Below are 22,102 nucleotides of genomic sequence, written 5' to 3' on the forward strand. Positions count from 1 at the left end.
CCAGGGCTGCCCCCCCAGCCCAGCTCTCCCCCCTGCTCCCTCCTGGTGCTTGCCAGCAGGAATCAGCTCATTGCCATGGCAACCACAAACCCCTGCCCCGGGCATGCTGATCAGGCTGGGGAGAGGAAGAGTCCCTGGGATGCTGAGGAGGAGGAGCAGCAGCAGCAGGAGGAAGATGAGGAGGAGGAGGAGGAGGGAAAGCCCAGAGCCCAGCAGCAGGGCTGGGGGGAGGCTGAGACGTCCAAGCCTGGGGAGCTCTGGGGCAGGGGAGGAAGGGGAGGGAATGAGCCTGGGGATCAGAGGGCCACAGGATGAGGCAGGGTGGGAAGGGGGCAGGAGGATCAGGCAGCCCCAAGCCCCCTGCCATGGGCAGGGACAGCCCACCCTAGATCAGCCTGGGCCAGGGCCCCAACCACCTCCCTGCACAAACCCATCCCAGGGCTTCACCACCCTCATGGGGAAGAACTTCCTCCTCACCTCCAGCCTGAATCTCCCCACCTCCAGCTTCATTCCATCCCCCCCAGCCCTATCCCTCCCTGACACCCTGAGCAGTCCCTCCCCAGCCCTCCTGCAGCCCCCTGCAGCCCCTGCAAGGCCACAATGAGGTCACCTGGGAGCCTTCTCCTCTCCAGCCTGCACAACCCCAGCCCCTTCAGTCTGTCCTCACAGCAGAGCAGCTCCAGCCCTCTGCTCATCCTCCTGGCCCTGCTCTGGACACCTTCCAGCACCTCCACATCCCTCTTGTCACAGGGGCTCCAGAACTGGAGGCAGGACTCCAGGTGGGGTCTCCCCAGGGCTGAGCAGAGGGGGAGAATCACCTCCCTTGCCCTGGCTGGCCACACTTCTCCTGCTGCAGCCCAGGCTCTGCTTGGCTTTGAGGGCTGCAAGTGCACACTGAGAGCTCCTGGTGAGCTTCTCCTCCCCCAGCACCCCCAAGGCTCTCTCCTCAGGGCTGCTTTCCAGCCTGGATTTGTGCCTGGGGTTGCCTCCAGCCAGCTGCAGGACCCTGCCCTTGGTCTGGTTGAACCTCCTGAGGTTGGCTTTGTGCCCAGCTCTGCAGCCTGCCCAGCTCCCTCTGGATGGATCCCTCCCCTCCAGCCTGCCCAGCTCCCTCTGGATGGATCCCTCCCCTCCAGCCTGCCCAGCTCCCTCTGGCTGGATCCCTCCCCCCCAGCCTGCCCAGCTCCCTCTGGCTGGATCCCTTCCCCTCCAGCCTGCCCAGCTCCCTCTGGCTGGATCCCTTCCCTCCAGCCTGCCCAGCTCCCCCTGGCTGGATCCCTTCCCCCCAGCCTGTCCAGCTCCCCCTGGCTGGATCCCTTCCCCCCAGCTGCCTGCTGCCCCACACAGCCTGGTGCCAGCAGCAGCCCTGCTGAGGCTGCACTCAGTGCCTCTGCCCCTGGCACCTACAGGGATGTTGAAGCAGCTGAGCTGGGCCCCAGAGCACATGGAGCTGGGGCAGGAGATTGCTGCTGCTGCTGGGCAGAGGTTGCAGGAAGCCTCCTGAGGATCTGAGGCAGCTTTGAACTCATCCTCAAACCCCCCCCAGGGGCTGAGGGAGCTGCAGGAGGGGTGGGCAGCAGACCCCAGGGGAGCCTCCCCCCCCAAGGCTCTGTCAGCTCCTAGGGGGCTGCTCAGGAGGGGGCTGGGGGTGCAGGGGAGGGGTGAAGGAGGAAGGGAGCCAAGATGTGGAGGGGGGTCCAGAGAAGGGCAAGCAGGCTGGGGGAGGGTCTGGGGAGCAGCAGCTGAGGGGGCTGGGGGGGCTCAGGCTTGAGGGGAGACCTCAGGAGCCAGCTGGGGTTGGGCTCTTCCCCCCCTCCAGGGAAGAAGGGAGGGGGAGGCCAAGGAGCCCCAGGCTGCAGCAGGGGAGGCTCAGCTTGGCCATGGGGGTGGGCAGGGCCTGCAGCCCCCAGCCCCGGGGCAGGGCAAAGCCCCTGCAGCCCCTAGCCCCTGGGGGGCTGGGGGGGCACAGAGGGGGGTGGGGGGCAGGGAGCCTGAGGGCTTCCCCAGCCTGAGTGGCTCAGGGAGGCCAAGCTGGGAGGAGCTCAGAGCCCATCTGCTGCTCCCCAGCTCGGCTTGCAGGAGGGCTGCAGAGCCCAGGCAGGGCTGGGGGGCAGCCCCCTGGGCCCCCCCTGAGCCAGGCAGGCAGAGATGATCCCAGGCAGGGCTGGGGGCAGCCCTCTGGGCCCCCCCTGAGCCAGGCAGGCAGAGATGATCCCAGGCAGGGCTGGGGGCAGCCTGCTGCTGCCAGGGCCAGGGCTGGAAGGTGTCCCCTGCCTGCTGCCCTCCACCCCCTGCCTCCTGCCCCCCATCCCCTGCCCTCCACCCCCCGCCTCCTGCCCTCCATCCCTTGCCTCCTGCCCCCCACGCCCTGCCCCCCATCCCCTGCTTGCTGCCCTCCACCTCCTGCCCCCAGCCCCCCACCCCCTGCCCTCCACCTCCTGCTCCCCATCCCCTGCCTGCTGCCCCCCACCCATTGCCCTCCACCCCCTGCTCCCCACCCCCTGCCCCCAGCCCTCCACCCCCTGTCCTCCATCCCCTGCCCTCCACCCTCCACCCCCTGCCTGCTGCCCCCATCCCCATCCCTCCACACCCTGCCTCCTGCCCCCCATCCCCTGCCCTCCATCCCCTGCCTCCTGCCCCCCATCCCCTGCCCCCCATCCCCTGCCTGCTGCCCTCCACCCCCTGCCCCCATCCCCTGCCTCCTGCCCCCCATCCCCTGCCTGCTGCCCTCCACCCCCTGCCCCCCATCCCCTGCCCCCCATCCCCTGCCTGCTGCCCTCCACCCCATGCCCCCCACCCCCTGCTTGCTGCCCCCCACCCCCTGCCTGCTGCCCTCCACCCCCTGCCCCCCATCCCCTGCCCCCCACCCCCTGCCTGCTGCCCCCCATCCCCTGCCCCCCATCCCCTGCCTGCTGCCCTCCACCCCCTGCCCCCCATCCCCTGCCCCCCCACCCCCTGCCTGCTGCCCCCCATCCCCTGCCCCCCATCCCCTGCCTGCTGCCCTCCACCCCCTGCCCCCATCCCCTGCCTCCTGCCCCCCATCCCCTGCCTGCTGCCCTCCACCCCCTGCCCCCCACCCCCTGCTTGCTGCCCTCCACCCCCTCCCTGCTGCCCTCCATCCCCCTGCCCCCCCCTCCCTCCCCCAGCAGCCTCTCTCCCTCCCTCCTTCTCTCCCTCCCCCAGCCCAGGGCCAGGCTGCAGGGGGGCTGCTGTCAGATTAAGTGAAGCAGGGCAGGAGAATGTGGGGCAGAGAGCCACGTGATGGAGCCAGGGCTCAGCACCACAGCCCTGCGGGGGGCTGCCAGCAGCAGGGCCTGAGCCAGCCCCTGGGGGAGGGCAACCTGGAGGCAGCTCGGGGGGGGGGGGAGCCTGCCCTGCCCCCAGCCAGCAGAGCTCTGGGAACCTCTGCCTGGCCCTGGAGCTCCTCTGGGAGGGGACAGAGAATGGCCTGGGGGCAGCACAGAGAGCAGCCAGGGGGGGGCAGCTGCAGGGCCAAGGGGGGGGGCAGCTGCAGGGCCAAGGGTGGGGGCAGCACAGAGAGCAGCCAGGGGGGGCAGCTGCAGGGCCTGGGGGGCAGCACAGAGAGCAGCCAGGGGGGGCAGCTGCAGGGGCCTGGGGGGCAGCACAGAGAGCAGCCGGGGGGGCAGCTGCAGGGCCTGGGGGGCAGCACAGAGAGCAGCCAGGGGGGGGCAGCTGCAGGGCCAGGGGGGGCAGCTGCAGGGCCTGGGGGCAGCACAGAGAGCAGGCAGGGGGGGGCAGCTGCAGGGCCTGGGGGGCAGCACAGAGAGCAGCCAGGGGGGGCAGCTGCAGGGCCTGGGGGGCAGCACAGAGAGCAGCCAGGGGGGGCTGCTGCAGGGCCTGGGGGGCAGCACAGAGAGCAGCCAGGGGGCAGCTGCAGGGCCTGGGGGGCAGCACAGAGAGCAGGCAGGGGGGGCAGCTGCAGGGCCTGGGGGGCAGCACAGAGAGCAGCCAGGGGGGGCTGCTGCAGGGCCTGGGGGGCAGCACAGAGAGCAGCCAGGGGGGGCTGCTGCAGGGCCTGGGGGGGCAGCACAGAGAGCAGGGGAGGGGGGGCAGCTGCAGGGCCTGGGGGGCAGCACAGAGAGCAGCCAGGGGGGGCTGCTGCAGGGCCTGGGGGGCAGCTCAGAGAGCAGCCAGGGGGGGCAGCTGCAGGGCCTGGGGGGCAGCTCAGAGAGCAGCCAGGGGGGGCAGCTGCAGGGCCAAGGGGGGGGCAGCACAGAGAGCAGCCAGGGGGGGCAGCTGCAGGGCCTGGGGGGGCAGCTCAGAGAGCAGGCAGGGGGGGCTGCTGCAGGGCCTGGGGGGGGGGCAGCACAGAGAGCAGGCAGGGGGGGCAGCTGCAGGGCCTGGGGGGGCAGCACAGAGAGCAGCCAGGGGGGGCTGCTGCAGGGCCTGGGGGGGGGGGCAGCACAGAGAGCAGGCAGGGGGCAGCTGCAGGGCCTGGGGGGGGCAGCACAGAGAGCAGCCAGGGGGGGCAGCTGCAGGGCCTGGGGGGCAGCTCAGAGAGCAGCCAGGGGGGGCTGCTGCAGGGCCTGGGGGGCAGCTCAGAGAGCAGCCAGGGGGGGCAGCTGCAGGGCCTGGGGGGCAGCTCAGAGAGCAGGCAGGGGGCAGCTGCAGGGCCTGGGGGGGCAGCACAGAGAGCAGGCAGGGGGGGCTGCTGCAAGGTCTGGGGGGCAGCACAGAGAGCAGCCAGGGGGGGGCTGCTGCAGGGCCAAGGGGGGGCAGCACAGAGAGCAGCCAGGGGGGGCTGCTGCAAGGTCTGGGGTGGCAGCACAGAGAGCAGCCAGGGGGGGCTGCTGCAGGGCCTGGGGGGCAGCACAGAGAGCAGCCAGGGGGGGCTGCTGCAGGGCCTGGGGGGGCAGCACAGAGAGCAGCCAGGGGGGGCAGCTGCAGGGCCTGGGGGGCAGCACAGAGAGCAGCCAGGGGGGGCTGCTGCAGGGCCTGGGGGGCAGCACAGAGAGCAGCCAGGGGGGGGCAGCTGCAGGGCCAAGGGGGGGGCAGCACAGAGAGCAGCCAGGGGGGGCAGCTGCAGGGCCAAGGGGGGGGGCAGCACAGAGAGCAGGCAGGGGGGCAGCTGCAGGGCCTGGGGGGTAGCACAGAGAGCAGCCAGGGGGGGCAGCTGCAGGGCCAAGGGGGGGGGCAGCACAGAGAGCAGCCAGGGGGGGCTGCTGCAGGGCCTGGGGGGCAGCACAGAGAGCAGGCAGGGGGGGGCTGCTGCAGGGCCAAGGGGGGGGCAGCACAGAGAGCAGCCAGGGGGGGCTGCTGCAGGGCCTGGGGGGGCAGCACAGAGAGCAGGCAGGGGGGGCAGCTGCAGGGCCTGGGGGGCAGCACAGAGAGCAGCCAGGGGGGGCTGCTGCTGCTGCATCTCCTCCAGCAGGTTCAGACAAAGGATGCTGCACAGGTCAGGCTGCTGCTGAGCTCCCTGGTGGGGGAGGAGGAGGAGGAGGAGGAGGAGGGACTGCTGAGCAAGTAGGACAGGGACTTCCTGCCAGCAGAGCCCCAGCAGAGCCTCTCTGAGCAGCCAGGCTGCAGCAGGGGGGTTGCCAGCAGTGGGGGGGGGGGATGGATGTGGGCAGCCAGAGCAGGGCTGGGAGAGCACAGAACCCCAAAGCCCCAGCGTGGAAGGGACCCCTGGAGCTGACCCAGGGCCCCCAGCAGGGCACCCAGGGGCCAGGGCTGGGGGGGTTGGGAGCTCTGCAGGGAAGGAGGCTCCACAGCCTCCCAGCAGAGAGGTCTCTCCAGGGGGAGGCTCAGGAGGCTGCCTCCAAGGGCTCCTCCTGCAGCAGCAGCCAGGCAGAGCCACAGCCCCAGGAGCTAAGCTCAGCCTCAGGTCTTGCCCAGATGCCCTCAGGGGTGAGGAGCAGAACCTGGCAGCCCCAGAGCCTCTTGCCCAGGAGGCCTCTGCTGCTCCCCACAGCACTGCTGCCCAGGGGCAGCTCTCTGGAGGTGCCAACTCCTCCCCTTGGAGCCCTCAGAGAGGCAGAGAGCTGTGCTGAGCAGCCAGCACCCAGGCATGGAGCAGCCTGGGCTGAGCTCAGCTCCAGCCCAGAGCTCTCTGAACACTTCCAGACCCCCACCAAGAGAGCCCCAAACCCCTCCAGAAGGCAGAGTTGGGTCCCTGGAGCACTCAGCCTTCACCTCCTCCTCCTCTCCCTCACAGCCTCAAGCCTCACCTGGCTCTTGCCCTTCCTCCACTCCTCCCCTGCCCTAAGCTCAAAGGGCTGAGCCCAGCCCTGCACACTGCTGCCAGAGCCCTGCTGCAGGAGGGTGGAGATGCCCCCCCTGGGCATGGGGAGGGCAGAGTCCATCAGCTGCCTGCCTGCCAGGCTCCTGGCTGGGCAGGCAGGGAGGAAGCTCAGCCCTCTTCCTCTTGCTCTTGCAGAAAGCAGCTCAGGAATTTGGCAGCAGGCCACAGGCTCACACAGAGCAGAGCCTGTGCTGAGAGGCAGGGCCAGAGGGGAAGCCTCCTCCCTGCCAGGGTAAACCTGGCATTGCCAGCCCCTGCCCCCTGCCCAGCAGCAGCTCTGGGGGCACAGCTCAGCTCAGCTCCCCCCTGGGCTGCCCTGGGCCAGGCAAACTGCCCCTGCCTGGGGGCTTCTGCCTGCCTGGGGGCTTCTGCCTGCCTGGGGGCTGCCAGCTAAGAGGGATCCAAAGCCACAGCCTGGGCCTGGAGCCAGCCCTTCCCCCCCCAGCCTGGGGGCTGTAGCCCTCAGCCTCCATCCCTTCCCCCCCCACAACCTCCATCCCTTCCCCACCCCCAGCCTGGGGTCTGCAGCCCCCAGCCTCCATCCCTCCACCCCACTCAGGGTCTGCAGCCCTCAGCCTCTATCCTTTTACCCCCACAGCCTCCATCCCTTCCCCACCCCCAGCCTGGGGGCTGCAGCCCTCAGCCTCCATCCCTTCCCCCTCTCAGCCTCCTCCATCCCTTCCCCCCCTCAGCCTGGGGTCTGCAGCCCTCAGCCTCTATCCTTTCACCCCCCACAGCCTACATCCCTTCACCTCACTCAGGGTCTGCAGCCCTCAGCCTCCATCCCTTCAACCCCACAGCCTCCATCCCTTCCCCACCCCCAGCCTGGGGTCTGCAGCCCACAGCCTCCATCCCTTTCCCCCCCCCTCTGCTTGGGGTCTGCAGCCCCCCAGCCCCAGCAGCTCTCAGCTGCTCTCACTTCCTCCCCCAGCCTGGAGGCTTGGGCCAGGCCAAAGAGGAAGCAGAGCAGCAGCCACTGGGGCTGGCTGGGGCTGAGGGCACCCAGGAGCACCCCAGGGCAGCTGCTGCTTCTCCAGGGGAGGCTCTCAAAGGGTTAAGAGAGCAGAGCAGCATCAAAGGGAGCTCTGAGGCAGAGGGGGGTGAGAAGCTGAGCTGGGTCCAGGCTGCTGCAGACTCCTTGGAATCCCTGGAATTTCCCATTCTTATCCCACTTCCCCTTCCAGCAGCCTTGCAGGGAGGGAGCACCAAGCCAGGACCCCCAGACCCACCCCCAGGGCCGGAGGGAGAAGCAGCAGGGGTGGGCACAGAGCTGGCCCCGGGGTGCCCAGGACCCAGAGGGGAAAGCTTTGGCTCAGGACACCCAGGAGAGCAGCTCAGGGGGGTGCAGGGGGTCACCCAAGTGCCCCCCTCCCCAGCTCCCACCACACACCCAGGACCCTGCTGCCCTCTCCAGACCCCCTGCAGCCCCTTGCAGCCTGCTGCCAGCACCTCCTCATCCTCCCTCCTGCCAGGGCACACAGAGGGAGAGCAGCTCCAGGCAGACCTCTGCCTGTCTCTCAGCCCTGCCCCTGCCCCCCAGCTCCAGCCCCCCCTCTGCCCCTACCTGAGCCTGGGGAGCACCACTGGCACCCCAGAACCTGCAGCCCTGCAGCCTCTCCTGCCCTCCAGATGCTACTGCAGGGAAGGAGCTGAGGATTTCCCCCCCAGCCCTGCATCCAGGGATGCTCAAGAGGGAGAAGAAGGATCCAGAGCATCCCACAGGCGCTGGGGAGCAGCCAGCAGCTGCTGCTGAGCCTGGGGAGCACCACTGGCACCCCAGCACCAGCTGAGCTCTGGCAGCCCTGCAGCCTCTCCTGCCCTCTAGAAAGGAGGGGAAGGAGGTGAGGATTTCCCCCAGCACTCCTTCCAGAGATGCTCAAGAGGAAGGAGAAGGATCCAGGAGATGCTACTGGGGCTGGGGAGCAGCCAGCAGCTGCTGCTGAGCCTGGGGAGCACCACTGGCACCCCAGCACCTGCAGCCCTGCAGCCTCTCCTGCTCTCCAGATGCTGCTGCAGGGAAGGAGCTGAGGATTTCCCCCCAGCCCTGCACCCAGGGATGCTCAAAGAGGAAGAGGAGGACCTAGGAGATGCTGCAGCCTCTCCTGCCCTCCAGATGCTGCTGCAGGGAAGGAGCTGAGGATTTCCCCCAGCCCTACACCCAGGGGTGCTCAAGAGGGAGGAGAAGGATCCAGAGCATCCCACAGGAGCTGGGGAGCAGCCAGCAGCTGCTGCTGAGCCTGGGGAGCACCACTGGGACCCCAGCACCAGCTGGGCTCTGGCAGCCCTTTCAGCCTCTCCTGCCCTCCAGCAAGGAGGGAAAGGAGGTGAGGATTCCTCTCCAGCCCTGCATCCAGGGGTGCTCAAGAGGGAGGAGAAGGATCCAGGAGATGCTACTGGGGCTGGGGAGCAGCCAGCAGCTGCTGCTGAGCCTGGGGAGCACCACTGGCACCCCCAGCACCAGCTGGGCTCTGGCAGCCCTGCAGCCTCTCCTGTCCTCCAGCAAGGAGGGGAAGGAGTTGAGGATTCCCCCACAGCCCTGATTCTAGGGATGCTCAAGAGGGAGGAAAAGGATCCAGGAGATGCTACTGGGGCTGGGGAGCAGCCAGCAGCTGCTGATTGAGCCTGGGGAGCACCACTGGAACCCCAACAACTGCAGCCCTGCAGCCTCTCCTGCCCTCCAGATGCTGCTGCAGGGAAGGAGCTGAGGATTTCCCCCAGCCCTACACCCAGGGATGCTCAAAGAGGAAGAGGAGGATCCAGGAGATGCTACTGGGGCTGGGGAGCAGCCAGCAGCTGCTGATTGAGCCTGGGGAGCACCACTGGGACCCCAGCACCAGCTGGGCTCTGGCAGCCCTGCAGCCTCTCCTGCCCTCCAGATGCTGCTGCAGGGAAGGAGCTGAGGATTCCCCCCCAGCCCTGCAGCCAGGGGTGCTGAAGGGGGGAGGAAGGTGCTGGGGGGTGCTGCTGGCAGCTCCCAGCTGCCCTGGGGGGCAGGGGCAGGGGGCAGGGCAGGACTCACGCGTTGCAGTAGGGCTTCTTCTCGTAGCCTTTGTAGTTCTTCATGTTGAGAGTCATCTTGCAGGTCTCACAGTGGAAGCAGGCCTTGTGCCAGAACTGGGGAGACACAGGGAGAGAGGAGAGGACAGCCCTCAGCAGCTCTGCCCTGCAGGCCCAGGCTGCCAGCCCGCTGCAGCCACCCCACAGCCCAAAGGGGAGAGGGCAGCCAGGAGCCTGCAGGGCAGAGGGAAATCCTGCCCCAGGGCTCCCAGCACAGCAGCAGGGCAGCAGCTGGCACCAGGACAGCCCAGGGAGGGGCTGGAAGGGAGGGTTTTAAGGCCAGCTTGGATGTAGCTGTGAGCAAGCTGCTGCAGTGTGAGGATCCCTGCCCAGGGGCAGGGGGTTGGAGCTGGCTGAGCCTGGAGCTCCCTTCCAGCCCTGAGATCTCCTGGCCTGGAGCTGATGGATTTGGGTGCAAGGCAGGAGAGAAAGCTCCCTGCCCACAGCCTGCCCCTGTCACAGCCACCAGCTGTGGTCTGGAGGCTTCCAGGAGGCTGCTTGAGAGGTTTTGGGGGGAGGCTTTTGGTTCCTTCTGGAGGACTGATTTGTGCTGTTGCTGCTGGCAGCCAGCAGAGCAGCCACAGGCAAGGAGGACACAGCAGAGAAGCTTCACCTGAGGAGCAGGGAGCTGGCCACAGGCAGCTCCAAAGCTCCTCAGCACAGGCACCAAGCAAGCCCCCAGCTGGCAGACCCCAACCCCCAACCCCAGGCTCCCAGCACTGCTCAGCTTGGAGAAGTCCTCCCAAGGTCATCCCCAACCCCTCCATGGCCACCAACCCATGGCCCCAAGGGTCCTGAGCACCTCCAGGGAAGGGCTTAAGGGGCTGGAAAGGAGCTCTGGGACTGAGCCCAACCCAGACCCCAGCACCAAGGGAAGAAGCAGCAGCAGGCAGCTGCTGCCCCAGGGCCAGGGATCAGAGGCAGGGAACTGTTTGGCTCAGAGGAGACCTCCTAAGGTCATCTCCAACCCCTCCCTGGCCACCAACCCATGGCCCCAAGGGTCCTGAGCACCTCCAGGGAAGGGTTTTGGGGGCTGGAAAGGAGCTCTGGGACTGAGCCCAACCCAACCCCAGCCCCAAGGGAACAGAGGGCCAGGGAACAGAGGCAGGGAACTGGTTGGCTCTCAAGGTCACCCCCAACCCCTCCCTGGCCACCAAACCATGGCCCCAAGGGTCCTGAGCACCTCCAGGGAAGGGTTTTGGGGGCTGGAAAGGAGCTCTGAGGCTGAGCCCAACCCAGCACCAAGGGAAGGAGGAGCAGCAGCAGGCAGCTGCTGCCCCAGGGCCAGGGAACAGAGGCAGGGAACTGGTTGGCTCCCAAGGTCATCTCCAACCCCTCTATGGCCACCAACCCATGGCCCCAAGGGTCCTGAGCACCTCCAGGGAAGGGCTTTGGGGGCTGGAAAGGAGCTCTGAGGCTGAGCCCAACCTGCAACCCAGCCTGAAGGGAAGGAGGAGCAGCAGCAGGCAGCTGCTGCCCCAGGGCCAGGGAGCAGAGGCAGGGAACTGGTTGGCTCAGAGGAGACCCCCTAAGGTCACCCCCAACCCCTCCATGGCCACCAAACCATGACCCCAAGGGTCCTGAGCACCTCCAGGGAAGGGTTTTGGGGCCTGGAAAGGAGCTCTGGGACTGAGCCCAACCCAGCCCCCAGCCCCAAGGGAACAGAGAACAGAGGGCCAGGGAACAGAGGCAGGGAACTGGTTGGCTCTCAAGGTCACCCCCAACCCCTCCCTGGCCACCAAACCATGGCCCCAAGGGTCCTGAGCACCTCCAGGGAAGGGTTTTGGGGGCTGGAAAGGAGCTCTGAGGCTGAGCCCAACCCAGCACCAAGGGAAGGAGGAGCAGCAGCAGGCAGCTATTGCCCCAGGGCCAGGGAACAGAGGCAGGGAAATGTTTGGCTCCCAAGGTCATCTCCAACACCTCCATGGCCACCAAACCATGGCCCCAAGTGCTGTGGCCCCAAGGGTCCTGAGCACCTCCAGGGAAGGGTTTTGGGGGCTGGAAAGGAGCTCTGGGACTGACCCCAACCCAGCCCCAGCCCCAAGGGAAGGAGGAGCAGCAGCAGGCAACTACTGCCCCAGGGCCAGGGAGCAGAGGCAGGGAACTGTTTGGCTCAGAGGAGACCTCCCAAGCCCACCACCAACCCCTCTATGGCCACCAACCCATGGCCCCAAGGGTCCTGAGCACCTCCAGGGAAGGTCTTTGGGGCCTGGAAAGGAGCTCTGGGACTGAGCCCAACCCAGCCCCAACCCCAAGGGAACAGAGAACAGAGGCAGGGAACTGGTTGGCTCTCAAGGTCACCCCCAACCCCTCCATGGCCACCAACCCATGGCCCCAAGGGTCCTGAGCACCTCCAGGGAAGGGTTTTGGGGGCTGGAAAGGAGCTCTGAGACTGAGCCCAACCTGCAACCCAGCCTGAAGGGAAGGAGGAGCAGCAGGCAGCTGCTGCCCCAGGGCCAGGGAGCAGAGGCAGGGAACTGTTTGGCTTGGAGGAGACCTCCCAAGCCCACCCCCAACCCCTCCCTGGCCACCAACCCCCAGCCCCAAGGGCCATGCCCACAACTCTGAGCACCTCCAGGCCTGGGGACTCCCCCACCCCCCTCCTTGGGCAGCCTGTGCCAGCCCCTGGCCACTCCTGCAGGGCAGAAGTTGCTGCTGCTGCCCAGCCTGAGCCTGGCACAGTGCCCAGGGCCCTTTCCTCTCCTCCTGATGCCAGGCAGCAGAGCCCAACCCCCCCCGGCTCCAACCTCCTCCCAGGGAGCAGCAGAGAGCAAGGAGCTCTCCCTCAGCCTCCTCTGCTCCATCTCCCCCCCAGCTGCTCCTCAGCAGCCCTCCAGACCCTTCCCCAATGATTTGAGGCCACTGCCTCTGATCTGCTCTCTCAGAGGCCACATCAGCAGCTCCCAGCAGCAAGCAGAGGGCAGCCCAGCAGCCCCCCCTGTGCCCCCCCCAGGACACAGCAGCCTGCAGCAGGCAAGCCCAGCAGAGCTCTGCCCAGGGAGGCTGGGGAGAGCCTGGCACAGGCTGCCCAGGAGAGGCTGTGGCTGTCCTCTCCTGCTGGAGGTGCTCAGGACCGGGCTGGATGAGGCCTTGGAGCAGCCTGGGCTGCTGGGAGGGGGTCCCTGGGCATGGCAGGGGGGTTGGAGGTGGATGGTCTTGAAGCTCCCTTCCAACCCAAACCCATTCCATGGTCTCTCCAGGAGCAACCAGGCTCTGGCTGTGTCCTCCAGCTGTGCCTGGCAGCCTGGGGGGGCTCCAGCTGTGCCTGGCTGTGCCCTCCAGCTGTGCCTGGCTGTGCCCTCCAGCTGTGCCTGGCAGCCTGGGGGGGCTCCAGCTGTGCCTGGCTGTGTGCTCCAGCTGTGCCTGGCAGCCTGGGGGGGCTCCAGCTGTGCCTGGCTGTGCCCTCCAGCTGTGCCTGGCAGCCTGGGGGGGCTCCAGCTGTGCCTGGCTGTGTGCTCCAGCTGTGCCTGGCAGCCTGGGGGGGCTCCAGCTGTGCCTGGCAGCCTCTCCCCCCAGCCTGTGCCCTCCAGCTGTGCCTGGCTGTGCCCTCCAGCTGTGCCTGGCAGCCCGGGGGGGCTCCAGCTGTGCCTGGCTGTGCCCTCCAGCCCGGGGGGGCTCCAGCTGTGCCTGGCTGTGCCCTCCAGCTGTGCCTGGCAGCCCACCTCCCAGCCTGTACCCTCCAGCTGTGCCTGGCTGTACCCTCCCCCCCAGCCTGTGCCCTCCAGCTGTGCCTGGCTGTGTCCTCCAGCTGTGCCTGGCAGCCTGGGGGGGCTCCAGCTGTGCCTGGCTGTGCCCTCCCCCCAGCCTGTGCCTGGCTGTGCCCTCCCCCCAGCCTGTGCCCTCCCCCCCAGCCTGTGCCCTCCCCCCAGCCTGTGCCCGGCAGCCCGGGGAGGCTCCAGCTGTGCCCTCCAGCCTGTGCCTGGCAGCCTCCCCCTCCAGGCTGTCCCCTCCAGCCTGTGCAGGACGAAGCTGAGGTTGCCGATGCCCCTCTGAACCCCCTCCCCGTCGGAAGCTGCCCTCCGCAGCCCTGCTGGGGACCTGCGGCTCTCCCCTCCAGCCCGGAGCTGCTCCAGGCCGGGCTGGCCGAGCCCCGGGGGCTGGCTGGGAGGTTGTCCCTGCCCCCGGGGCAAGGGGCTGGGAAGCAGCCGAACTCCGCGGCCGCAGGGCTGCAGGCAGCCTGCCCGAGGTAGAGCTCCAGAGCCGCGGAGCCCAGCCGAGCCCCGGGGAGCCGAGCCGAGCCCCCCGGGAGGCGAGCCCCCGCGGCCGGAGCCCAGCCGAGCCCCCGCGGAGCCGGAGCCCAGCCGAGCCCCCGCGGAGCCGGAGCCCAGCCGAGCCCCCGCGGAGCCGGAGCCCAGCCGAGCCCCCGCGGAGCCGGAGCCCAGCCGAGCCCCCGCGGAGCCGGAGCCCAGCCGAGCCCCCGCGGAGCCGGAGCCCAGCCGAGCCCCCGCGGAGCCGGAGCCCAGCCGAGCCCCCGCGGAGCCGGAGCCCAGCCGAGCCCCCGCGGAGCCGGAGCCCAGCCGAGCCCCCGCGGAGCCGGAGCCCAGCCGAGCCGAGCCCCGGAGCGCCGCTGCCAGCTCCCCGCAGGTTACCACACCCCGCAGCACAAACATCCGAGCCCATGACTCAGCCCGGGAGGACAATTTCCCTGCCTCCAGTTGCTCACAGCAACGTGTTTGCTCTTTCCCCACCGCGTTACACAAGTTCCTCCCCGCCGGCTCGAAGGAGTTTCCACGTCAACCACCACCCTCCTCACCCTCCCTTCCCTTCCCTTCCCTTCCCCTCCCAACCTTCCAGCCTCCCCCCAGGGCAGCACCGGAGCCCTGCACCCTCCCAGGCACAGACTTTGCGCTTCAGCTCCTGTTGCCCGAGGCGCTGGGGGAGCCCCTCGGAGCCTCGAGGGGCAGCTGGGGATGAGCTCCGTGCAGACAGCTCCCTCCCTGCCTGCCTGCAGCTGAGCTTCAGTCCCCTCCTGGCTGCCCCCAAAGTGGAGCTGGGGAGCAGCCAGCAGCTGCTGTTTGCAGCCTGGGAAAGCTCCACTTGAACCTCAGCCTTCAGCTTCTCTCTCCCTCCCCCCCCCCCCCCCCCCCGGCACAGCACCCAGGGGGTTGGGGTGGATGCAGCTGGCCAGCAGCCCAGCCCAGGCTGCTTGGGGGTCACCCAAGTGCCCCTCCCCAGCACCCACCACACACCCCGGACCCTGCTGCCCTCTCCAGACCCCCTGCAGCCCCTTGCAGCCTGCTGCCAGCACCTCCTCATCCTCCCTCCTGCCAGGGCACACAGAGGGAGAGCAGCTCCAGGCAGTCCTCTGCCTGCCCCCCAGCTCCAGCTCCCTCTCTGCCCTGCCCCTGCCCCCCAGCTCCAGCTCCCTCTCTGCCCTGCCCCTCCAGCCCCCCTCTGCCCTATCCCTGCCCCTCAGCTCCAGCCCCCCTCTGCCCTATCCCTGCCCCCCAGCTCCAGCCCCCCTCTGCCCCTGCCCCTCAGCTCCAGCCCCCCTCTGCCCTATCCCTGCCCCCCAGCTCCAGCCCCCCTCTGCCCCTGCCTGAGCCTGGGGAGCACCACTGGAACCCCAGCACCAGCTGGGCTCTGGCAGCCCTGCAGCCTCTCCTGCCCTCCAGAAGCTGCTGCAGGGAAGGAGCTGAGGATTTCCCCACAGCCCTGCACCCAGGGGTGCTCAAGAGGGAGGAGAAGGATCCAGGAGATGCTACTGGGGCTGGGGAGCAGCCAGCAGCTGCTGCCGAGCCTGGGGAGCACCACTGGGACCCCAGCACCAGCTGGGCTCTGGCAGCCCTGCAGCCTCTCCTGCTCTCCAGCAAGGGGGGGAAGGAGGTGAAGATTCCCCCACACCACTCCTTACAGGGATGCTCAAGAGGGAGGAGAAGGATCCAGAGCATCCTACAGGAGCTGGGGAGCAGCCAGCAGCTGCTGCTGAGCCTGGGGAGCACCACTGGCACCCCAGCACCAGTTGAGCTCTGGCAGCCCTGCAGCCTCTCCTGCTCTCCAGATGCTGCAGCAGGGAAGGAGCTGAGGATTCCCCCACAGCCCTGCACCCAGGGATGCTCAAGAGGGAGGAGAAGGATCCAGAGCATCCCACAGGAGCTGGGGAGCAGCCAGCAGCTGCTGCTGAGCCTGGGGAGGAGGTTTGCTGCCCAGCCCCAGCTGGGCTGTGAGAGTCCTTTCAGCCTCTCCTGCAGCTCAGGATCCTCCTTGGCCCTCTCTCCAGGGATACTCAAGAGGGAGAGGGAAGAGGAGGAGGAGGAGGATCCAGGAGATCCTCCAGCAGCTGGCACCGGGGAGCAGCCACCAGCTACTGCTTAAGCCTGGGGAGGAGGTTTGCTGCCCAGCCCCAGCTGGGCTGTGGGAGCCCTTTCAGCCAGGACAGACAGACCCACAGCCACCCCCGGGCATCCCTGAGGCTCACAGCCTGGCTCCTGCCACACTTGGAGCTGCTGGAGAACCCTCCCCAGGCTGCAAGAGCTCTGCACCAACAGCAGAGGTGCTGGGGGGTGGGGGGGATCATGCCGGGGGGAGCTGCCAGCCAGGATGACCTCAGCAGCTCTTCCTCTGAGGAAGACCCAAGGGCCAAGGAGGAGCTGGCAGGGGGCAGCAGCTGTGGCACCCTCCACAGCAGGGGGGGGATGCACTCAGGTGGCCTTTCCCCCCCTCCCCTCTCAGCCAGGCAGCAGTTAATGCTTCCCCCTGCAGCCAGGCATCCTCCAGAGGTGGATCAGTGCTGAGGCTCTCACCCAGCCCCAGCTGAGCTCCCCCAGGCTCTGTCCCAGCACTGCCAGCAGCACCCAGGGAGCTCCCAGCAGCACCCACAGGAGGCTGCAGCAGCACTGGGCACAGGGCAAGAGCAGTCCCAGCTCCCAGCACAGGCTGCAGGGGGGAAAAGAGGACAACTTCCAAGGGGGGGGGGGGGGGGGGTGTGTGTTTCAGAGGAGCATCAGGACCTGAGCTTTCCACCCCCAAGCCTGGAGGGCTCTGAGCAGCTGGAGGGGATCCCAGGCACGGCTGCTGAGCATCCTCTGCACCAACCAGGCTGCTCCTGGAGAGATCATGGAACAGGATGGCTCGGAAGGGACCTTCCAGATCATCCAACTCCAACCCCCTGCCATGGGCACCAGCCCAGGGCCTCATCCAGCCTGGCCTTGAGCACCTCCAGGGAGGGGGCAGCCCCTTCCACCCTCACTGTGAGGAGTTTCATCCCCTGATGGAGCCCTTGGGGCACTCCAGGGGTGAGGGCAGAGCTCACAGCCCCAGCTGGGGCTGCTGTGCCCCCCCCGGAGCTCCTGCTGCAGCCAGCCAGGGCACCGCAGCCAGCACCAGGCATCACCCCAGGGTGAGCCAGCACCGAGGGGCAGGGGACAAGAGCAGAGGGCTAGAGGGCAAGCTCAGAGCCCCCTGGGGCTGGGGGTGCAGCCTGAAAGCACCACAACAGCCGACTGCAACTCCCTGCCCACGGCAGAAGGTCCTCCCCAGCCCTGCAGGCGCCCAGGGTTTGGTGCCTGGGGGAGGTGCTGGGCTTGCTTGGACTCCATCCTGGAGGTGTTTTACCACCCAGAGGCACAACCTGACATCAGCTGCCCGCGGGTTCAGCAGCTGCAGGCAGGCAGGCAGCCAGCAGCAGCAGCTCTGTGACCCAGGAGCTGTCACTTCCCCCACGGAAGCCAGGGCCCAGCACCCAGCACCTTATCTGCAGGGCAGGCACAGGGGTGGGGGGTCCCTTCCCTCACCCCCAAGCCAAGCAGCAGGGGGAGAGGATTTGCTCTGTGTGCCTGTGCAAGGTGGAAAGTGGCACAGAAAGTGTTGGGGGTGCACAGAGGCAGAGCCTGGCAGGGGCCAGAGGCTGCTTCCCTCCTCCAGCTGCTGCTGTGCTGAAGCTGATAAAGCAGCAACTCAATTTTTTCCACCCCCCCCCCCCGCACTCCCCCCCCCCCCCCCCCCCCCCCCTTTTGCTGGCTGCTAACAACCAAATCTCAGAAGGGAAATGGACTTCCCTGATGTCCTTCCCCTGGGGGAGCAGCCCCAAACCCCAGCTGCCTGTCAACAAGCAGCCCCCCACCCCCACCACCACCCCCCCCCCGGGAAGCTGCAGCACAGCAGAGAGCTCAAGGAGCAGCCACACTTCACCCCCCCCCGTACCCCCTCCCCCCTTCAGCAGCTCTTCCTTATTGCTGCCTCTGGTTGGGCTCCAGCCTCTTATGCAAACAACCTTCCTCCCCTCCTCCTCCTCCTCCCCCCTCCCCTCCCGAGCTGCCCTTTCGACTTTGCTCCAGGTGGAGCAAAAGGAAACACACACAGAAAAAGGCCCCGAAGTGGGGGGGGGGGGGAAATAAACCCCCACTCCAAGCACCCCCGGCCCGGGGAAGGCTTTTCCAGCCTCAAAGCACAGCAGCCAGGGCAGAAAGGGCTGTGGGGAAGTGGAGAGGGGAGGGCAAAGAACCCCAGAGGGGGATTAGGGTGCCTCCTGCCTGCCCCCCCCGGGAAGGGCAAGAGGGGAGGGCAGCCTCCTGCCTGCCTGCCCCCCCCCGGGAAGGGCAAGAGGGGAGGGCAGCCTCCTGCCTGTCTGCCCCCCCTGGGAAGGGCAAGAGGGGAGGGCAGCCTCCTGCCTGCCTGCCCCCCCCGGGAAGGGCAAGAGGGGAGGGCAGCCTCCTGCCTGCCTGCCTGCCCCCCCCGGGAAGGGCAAGAGGGGAGGGCAGCCTCCTGCCTGCCTGCCCCCCCAGCAGCTGGCACAGGGGCACCCCCACGGCTGCCAGCTGCCAAGGGGCACCCAGAGCCAGGCTCTGGCTGGGCAGGAGGAAGGAGCCACAGAGTCTGTGCGGCTGGAAGGAGGCTCAAAGATCCCTCTCGACCCAGCAAGGGTCACCCCCTGCCCTCCTTCCCATCCCCTCCCCTCCCCACCCCCACCCTCCGGCTGCCCTGCAGAGGCTCCGGAGCCACTTTGCCCTCTTCCCACCGTCCCGGGGGCCAGCGCCCGGGCCGCCTAGGGGCTGCGAGTTCAGCCTCCCCGGCCCGAGGGAGGGAAACCTCATCGGTGAAAAATGCAGGCAGCAGGGTCTGCTGCAGCTCAGGAATGCTGCTGCCCAGAGCCACGCATTCTTCCAGCGACTTTTTTTAGTCCCTAAACTGTCCATCCCGGGGAGGGAAGGGAGGGGAGGTGGTGGGGGAGAGGAGGAGGAGGAAGAGGGCAGCGGCTCGGCTCGCCGAGAGGGTCAAATCCCACGGGAAACAGCACAAGGCTGAGGATGGAGCCTCCATCACCATCACCTCCTCCTCCTTCCACTGGACCTCACCCTCCAAGCACCAAGTTGGTTTCACCCAAGGGGGAAAGACCCCAAGAGAGCCACTCAGAGCCCTCGGACACCGCGCTGAGGGAGCGCAAAGATTGGATTCCGGAGCAGAGGAGCATCAGTTGGGATGGAAGAGGGGGGGAAAAGAGAAGGAGGAAAAGCTGGGCTAATGGAAACCAGATGAGGCTCCCAGCTCGGGGAGCGGGGGGGAAGCTTTAACTGTTGCTTTCCACCGCTCTCCCCAGCGGCAGCTTCCCCAACACCTCCACCTCGCTGCTGCGTTCTGCTCCCGGGGACGGGAGGACAGCCCCGGAGCCCCCGGGCAAGGGCTTCGGCTCCGTGGGGAGCTGGCAGCGTCGGCGCCGGGGTGCGGGACCCGCGGCGGGGCGATGCCCCAGCGATGGGAGAGGGGTGGGCACCACGGAGATACCCCCTCGGAGGGAGGCAGAAAGAACGAGCTCACCCCGGGGCAGCCCCAGGGGGCACCCCACAGACCCCCCCAGTTCACACAGCAGACACCGAGATAGGGGTGAGCAGCGGGGGGAGGGGAACTAACCCACTTGCAGGGCAGCCCCACGGAGGTCTCCACAACCCCCTGACCCCCTCCTCACACCAGGCCCTAAGATAAGATTTGGCAGTCCGGAGATACCCCCCCCCGGCGAGGACTGGAAGGGATGAAAACCCATCCCACCCGAGAGCAGCCCCCACGGGGGGGGGGGACGACGACCTTAGAGATACTTGCCCCACCCGACCACACAGTGGACCTCGCTGACCCATTTCCCCCACTCCCCACGCCGGACTCGACGCTACAGACGGGCAGCGTGGAGCGACCCTTCGAGACCAGGAGGGTGGTGAAGAACCATCCCTCCCTACCCCCCCAAGGGCAGCCCCACGGGTGACCCCCGCAAAGTCTTCCTCTTCCTCCCCCCGCCACGCAGAGAACCATTTCCTCTCTCCCCACACCGGACCCTGAGACACGAAGAGGGAGATAACCCCCCACGGGGGGGTGGGGGAGGAAAGTACCCCCACCCCCCCCCCAAACCCCTTAGGCACCCCTTCCCCAAGCCCACGGAAGACCCTCCCCCACGCCCAAGGCTCACCTTGTCGAGGCAGTTCACCTTCTCGGTGGGGTAAACGATCTTCCCGCAGCGAGCGCAGTTGGGGTTCATGGTTGCGGGGAGGGGGGTGGGTAGGGGGTGGGGGGAAGGAAAGGGAAGACCTCGCCCGCTCCCACCCGCGGAAGCCGCGTCTGAGCCCCCGCCCGCACCGCTCCCGCCTTTTATAGGCGGGGGTGGAGGGGGAGAGGGTGGGGCTAGGTAGGACCACGCCCCCCTCATACACGGGAGCGTGGCCACGCCCAGCGCGTCAATTTCACCCATGCGCGGCTCTCGTGCTTTACGTGGAGCTCCGGGGGAAGAGGATGGGGGGGACTGCGCATGCGCAGAAGGCGGTGTAACTGCGCCCCCGCCGGCCCCTCGGCGCGAGACGGGGGGTATAGCTCAGTGGTAGAGCATTTGACTGCAGATCAAGAGGTCCCCGGTTCAAATCCGGGTGCCCCCTCGTGAAGCGAATTCTCTGTTTTCGGCTTTTTTGGTTTTTTTTTTTTTTCCTCTCCCTCCTCCACTCTTTTTAAAGCCTTCTCCCCCAGGTTATTCCCCCGGGAGCCCTTGTTTCTCCACGGAGTAATTGGAAGCGATGCAGATCCTCTCATCTCGTTGGGTTTCTCATCAGCTCGCCCACCTTAGCCAAGCCTCCCACTCTTTCCTGCTCCGTCGTGGCGTACAATAACGAGGTTTGGGGTTTTTTCTCCCCTCTTCCTCTGCTTCTCCGGCTCCTGGGGACGCGGTGGGAGGATTTTTCCGCCCTTGGCTGAGGAGCTGTTGCTGGCGGAGGGCGGATCGTCATCACCCCCGCGCTTCGGGTGCTCACCTCGCCCCTTCCCCCGGGGCAGCTGAGGACATCTCTCCACCAAACCCCAGCGCCAAATGGAGTTTTTCTTTCTCTTTCCTTTTCACGGGAGCCGTAAAATCATTGAAAAGTGGAACGGTTTGGCTTGAAAGGATCTTTAAAAGTCACTTAGTCCAACCCCCTGCCCCGGGCAGTCAGAAGAGGCAGCCCCACAGCAGAACAGGTTGCTCAGAGCCCCAAACGACCTGGTGCCAGGCATGGGGCAGCTCCTACCTCTCTGGGCAGCCTGGGCCAGGCTCTCCCCACCCTCAGGCTCGAAAAAATGCTCCCTTCTCTCCTCTTTTAGTTTAAACCTTCACCCTTTCTCTTGGTACAACAGCCCCTGCTCCAAAACTCTGTCCCCAGCTTTCTGATCTCCCCTTGAAGCAGTAAAAGGCCACCAGAAAGCCTCCCTGGAGCCTTCTCTTCCCCAGGCTGCCCAAGCCCAACCCTCTCAGCCTGGCTTCCCAGCAGAGCGCTTCCAGCCCTGCCAGCACTGCTGTGGCCTCCTCTGGCCCTGCTCCACCAGGTCCCTGTCTGTGTCGTGCTGAGGAGACTTCATGCCTGCCGTCTTAAGCATCCACCCACTCATTTGGGTGAGATTTGAGCAATCGCTGAGTAAATAAAGAACCAGGGACGGCCGCGGGCAGAACTCTCGCTGGGAGGTAAAACAGTGCTGGGAGGCACCAGAGCTGAACCGAGTTTAGAGGCACAGCCCAGAGCAGCGTAGCTCCTGCGGGCAACAGAGTATGGACTTTGTTGGCTTGATTTCCCGACGGCCTCCCTAGAGGTCCCGGCAAGAACAAGACCCCCGAGGGCGTCGTGCCCACCGCTCCACCCCCTGGGTGTCCCCAGCCAGAACAAGACCCGAGGGGGTCGTGCCCACCGCTCCACCCCTTGGGTGTCCCCAGCCAGAACAAGACCCGAGGGGTCGTGCCCACCGCTCCACCCCCTGGGTGTCCCCAGCAAGAACAATACTCGAGGGGGTCGTGCTCACCGCTCCACCCTCTTTGGGGGGTGTGTGTCCCCCAGCCAGGACAAGACCCGAGGGCGTCGTGCCCACCGCTCCACCCCCTGGGTGTCCCCAGCCAGAACAAGACCCGAGGACGTCGTGCCCACCGCTCCACCCTCTTTGGGGGATGTGTGTGTCCCAGCCAGAACAAGACCCGAGGGGGTCGTGCTCACCGCTCCACCCCCTGGGGGGGTCCCATCGGGGCGGGCCCAGCTCCCGCCAGTCGGTCTGCAGGCAGCCCCAGTGGGAGGGATCCGAGGGGGTCGCGCCCGGTCCTTCATCGAGCAGCCCGGGGGTGGGGGGATCGCGCCGGCAGGTTTCTCCCCGCGGCGCGGTGCCGGGGGTGTCTTTGCCGCCGGTTCCCGTGGCTGGCAGCGCGGCGGTGGCGCGGAGAAGTGGGCATGGAGGAGAACTGGAAGCGTGCGGGGGTATAGCTCAGTGGCAGAGCATTTGACTGCAGATCAAGAGGTCCCCGGTTCAAATCCGGGTGCCCCCTCGTTTTGCTTTCTTTCCCTTTATATTTTGCCCTCTTTC

General features: G+C 67.5%; 1 protein-coding gene and 2 non-coding genes across 3 annotated transcripts in view; 2 read left to right on the forward strand and 1 right to left on the reverse strand.

Moving 5' to 3' along the window:
- The window catches only part of LASP1 (LIM and SH3 protein 1), a 24,503-nt gene extending 4,684 nt beyond the window's left edge, over positions 1-19,819 (reverse strand). Inside the window, exons 1-2 of the mRNA XM_068170595.1 lie at positions 19,710-19,819; positions 9,282-9,376 (exon numbers count right to left, since the gene is read on the reverse strand). Coding sequence (XP_068026696.1) covers positions 9,282-9,376; positions 19,710-19,778 — 164 coding nt within the window. The 5' untranslated portion in view covers positions 19,779-19,819. The remainder of the gene's footprint in view (positions 1-9,281; positions 9,377-19,709) is intronic.
- A 278-nt stretch (positions 19,820-20,097) lies between these two features.
- Positions 20,098-20,169, forward strand: TRNAC-GCA (transfer RNA cysteine (anticodon GCA)). The gene has a single exon. It is a non-coding gene; the product is annotated as a tRNA-Cys (tRNA).
- A 1,823-nt stretch (positions 20,170-21,992) lies between these two features.
- On the forward strand, positions 21,993-22,064 carry TRNAC-GCA (transfer RNA cysteine (anticodon GCA)). Its single transcript has one exon. It is a non-coding gene; the product is annotated as a tRNA-Cys (tRNA).
- The last annotated feature ends 38 nt before the right edge of the window (positions 22,065-22,102 follow it).

The sequence above is a fragment of the Melanerpes formicivorus genome, unplaced genomic scaffold (assembly GCF_026170545.1).
Source record: "Melanerpes formicivorus ecotype bairdi unplaced genomic scaffold, bMelFor1.0.p_v2 SCAF_442, whole genome shotgun sequence".
Lineage (NCBI taxonomy): Eukaryota > Metazoa > Chordata > Aves > Piciformes > Picidae > Melanerpes > Melanerpes formicivorus.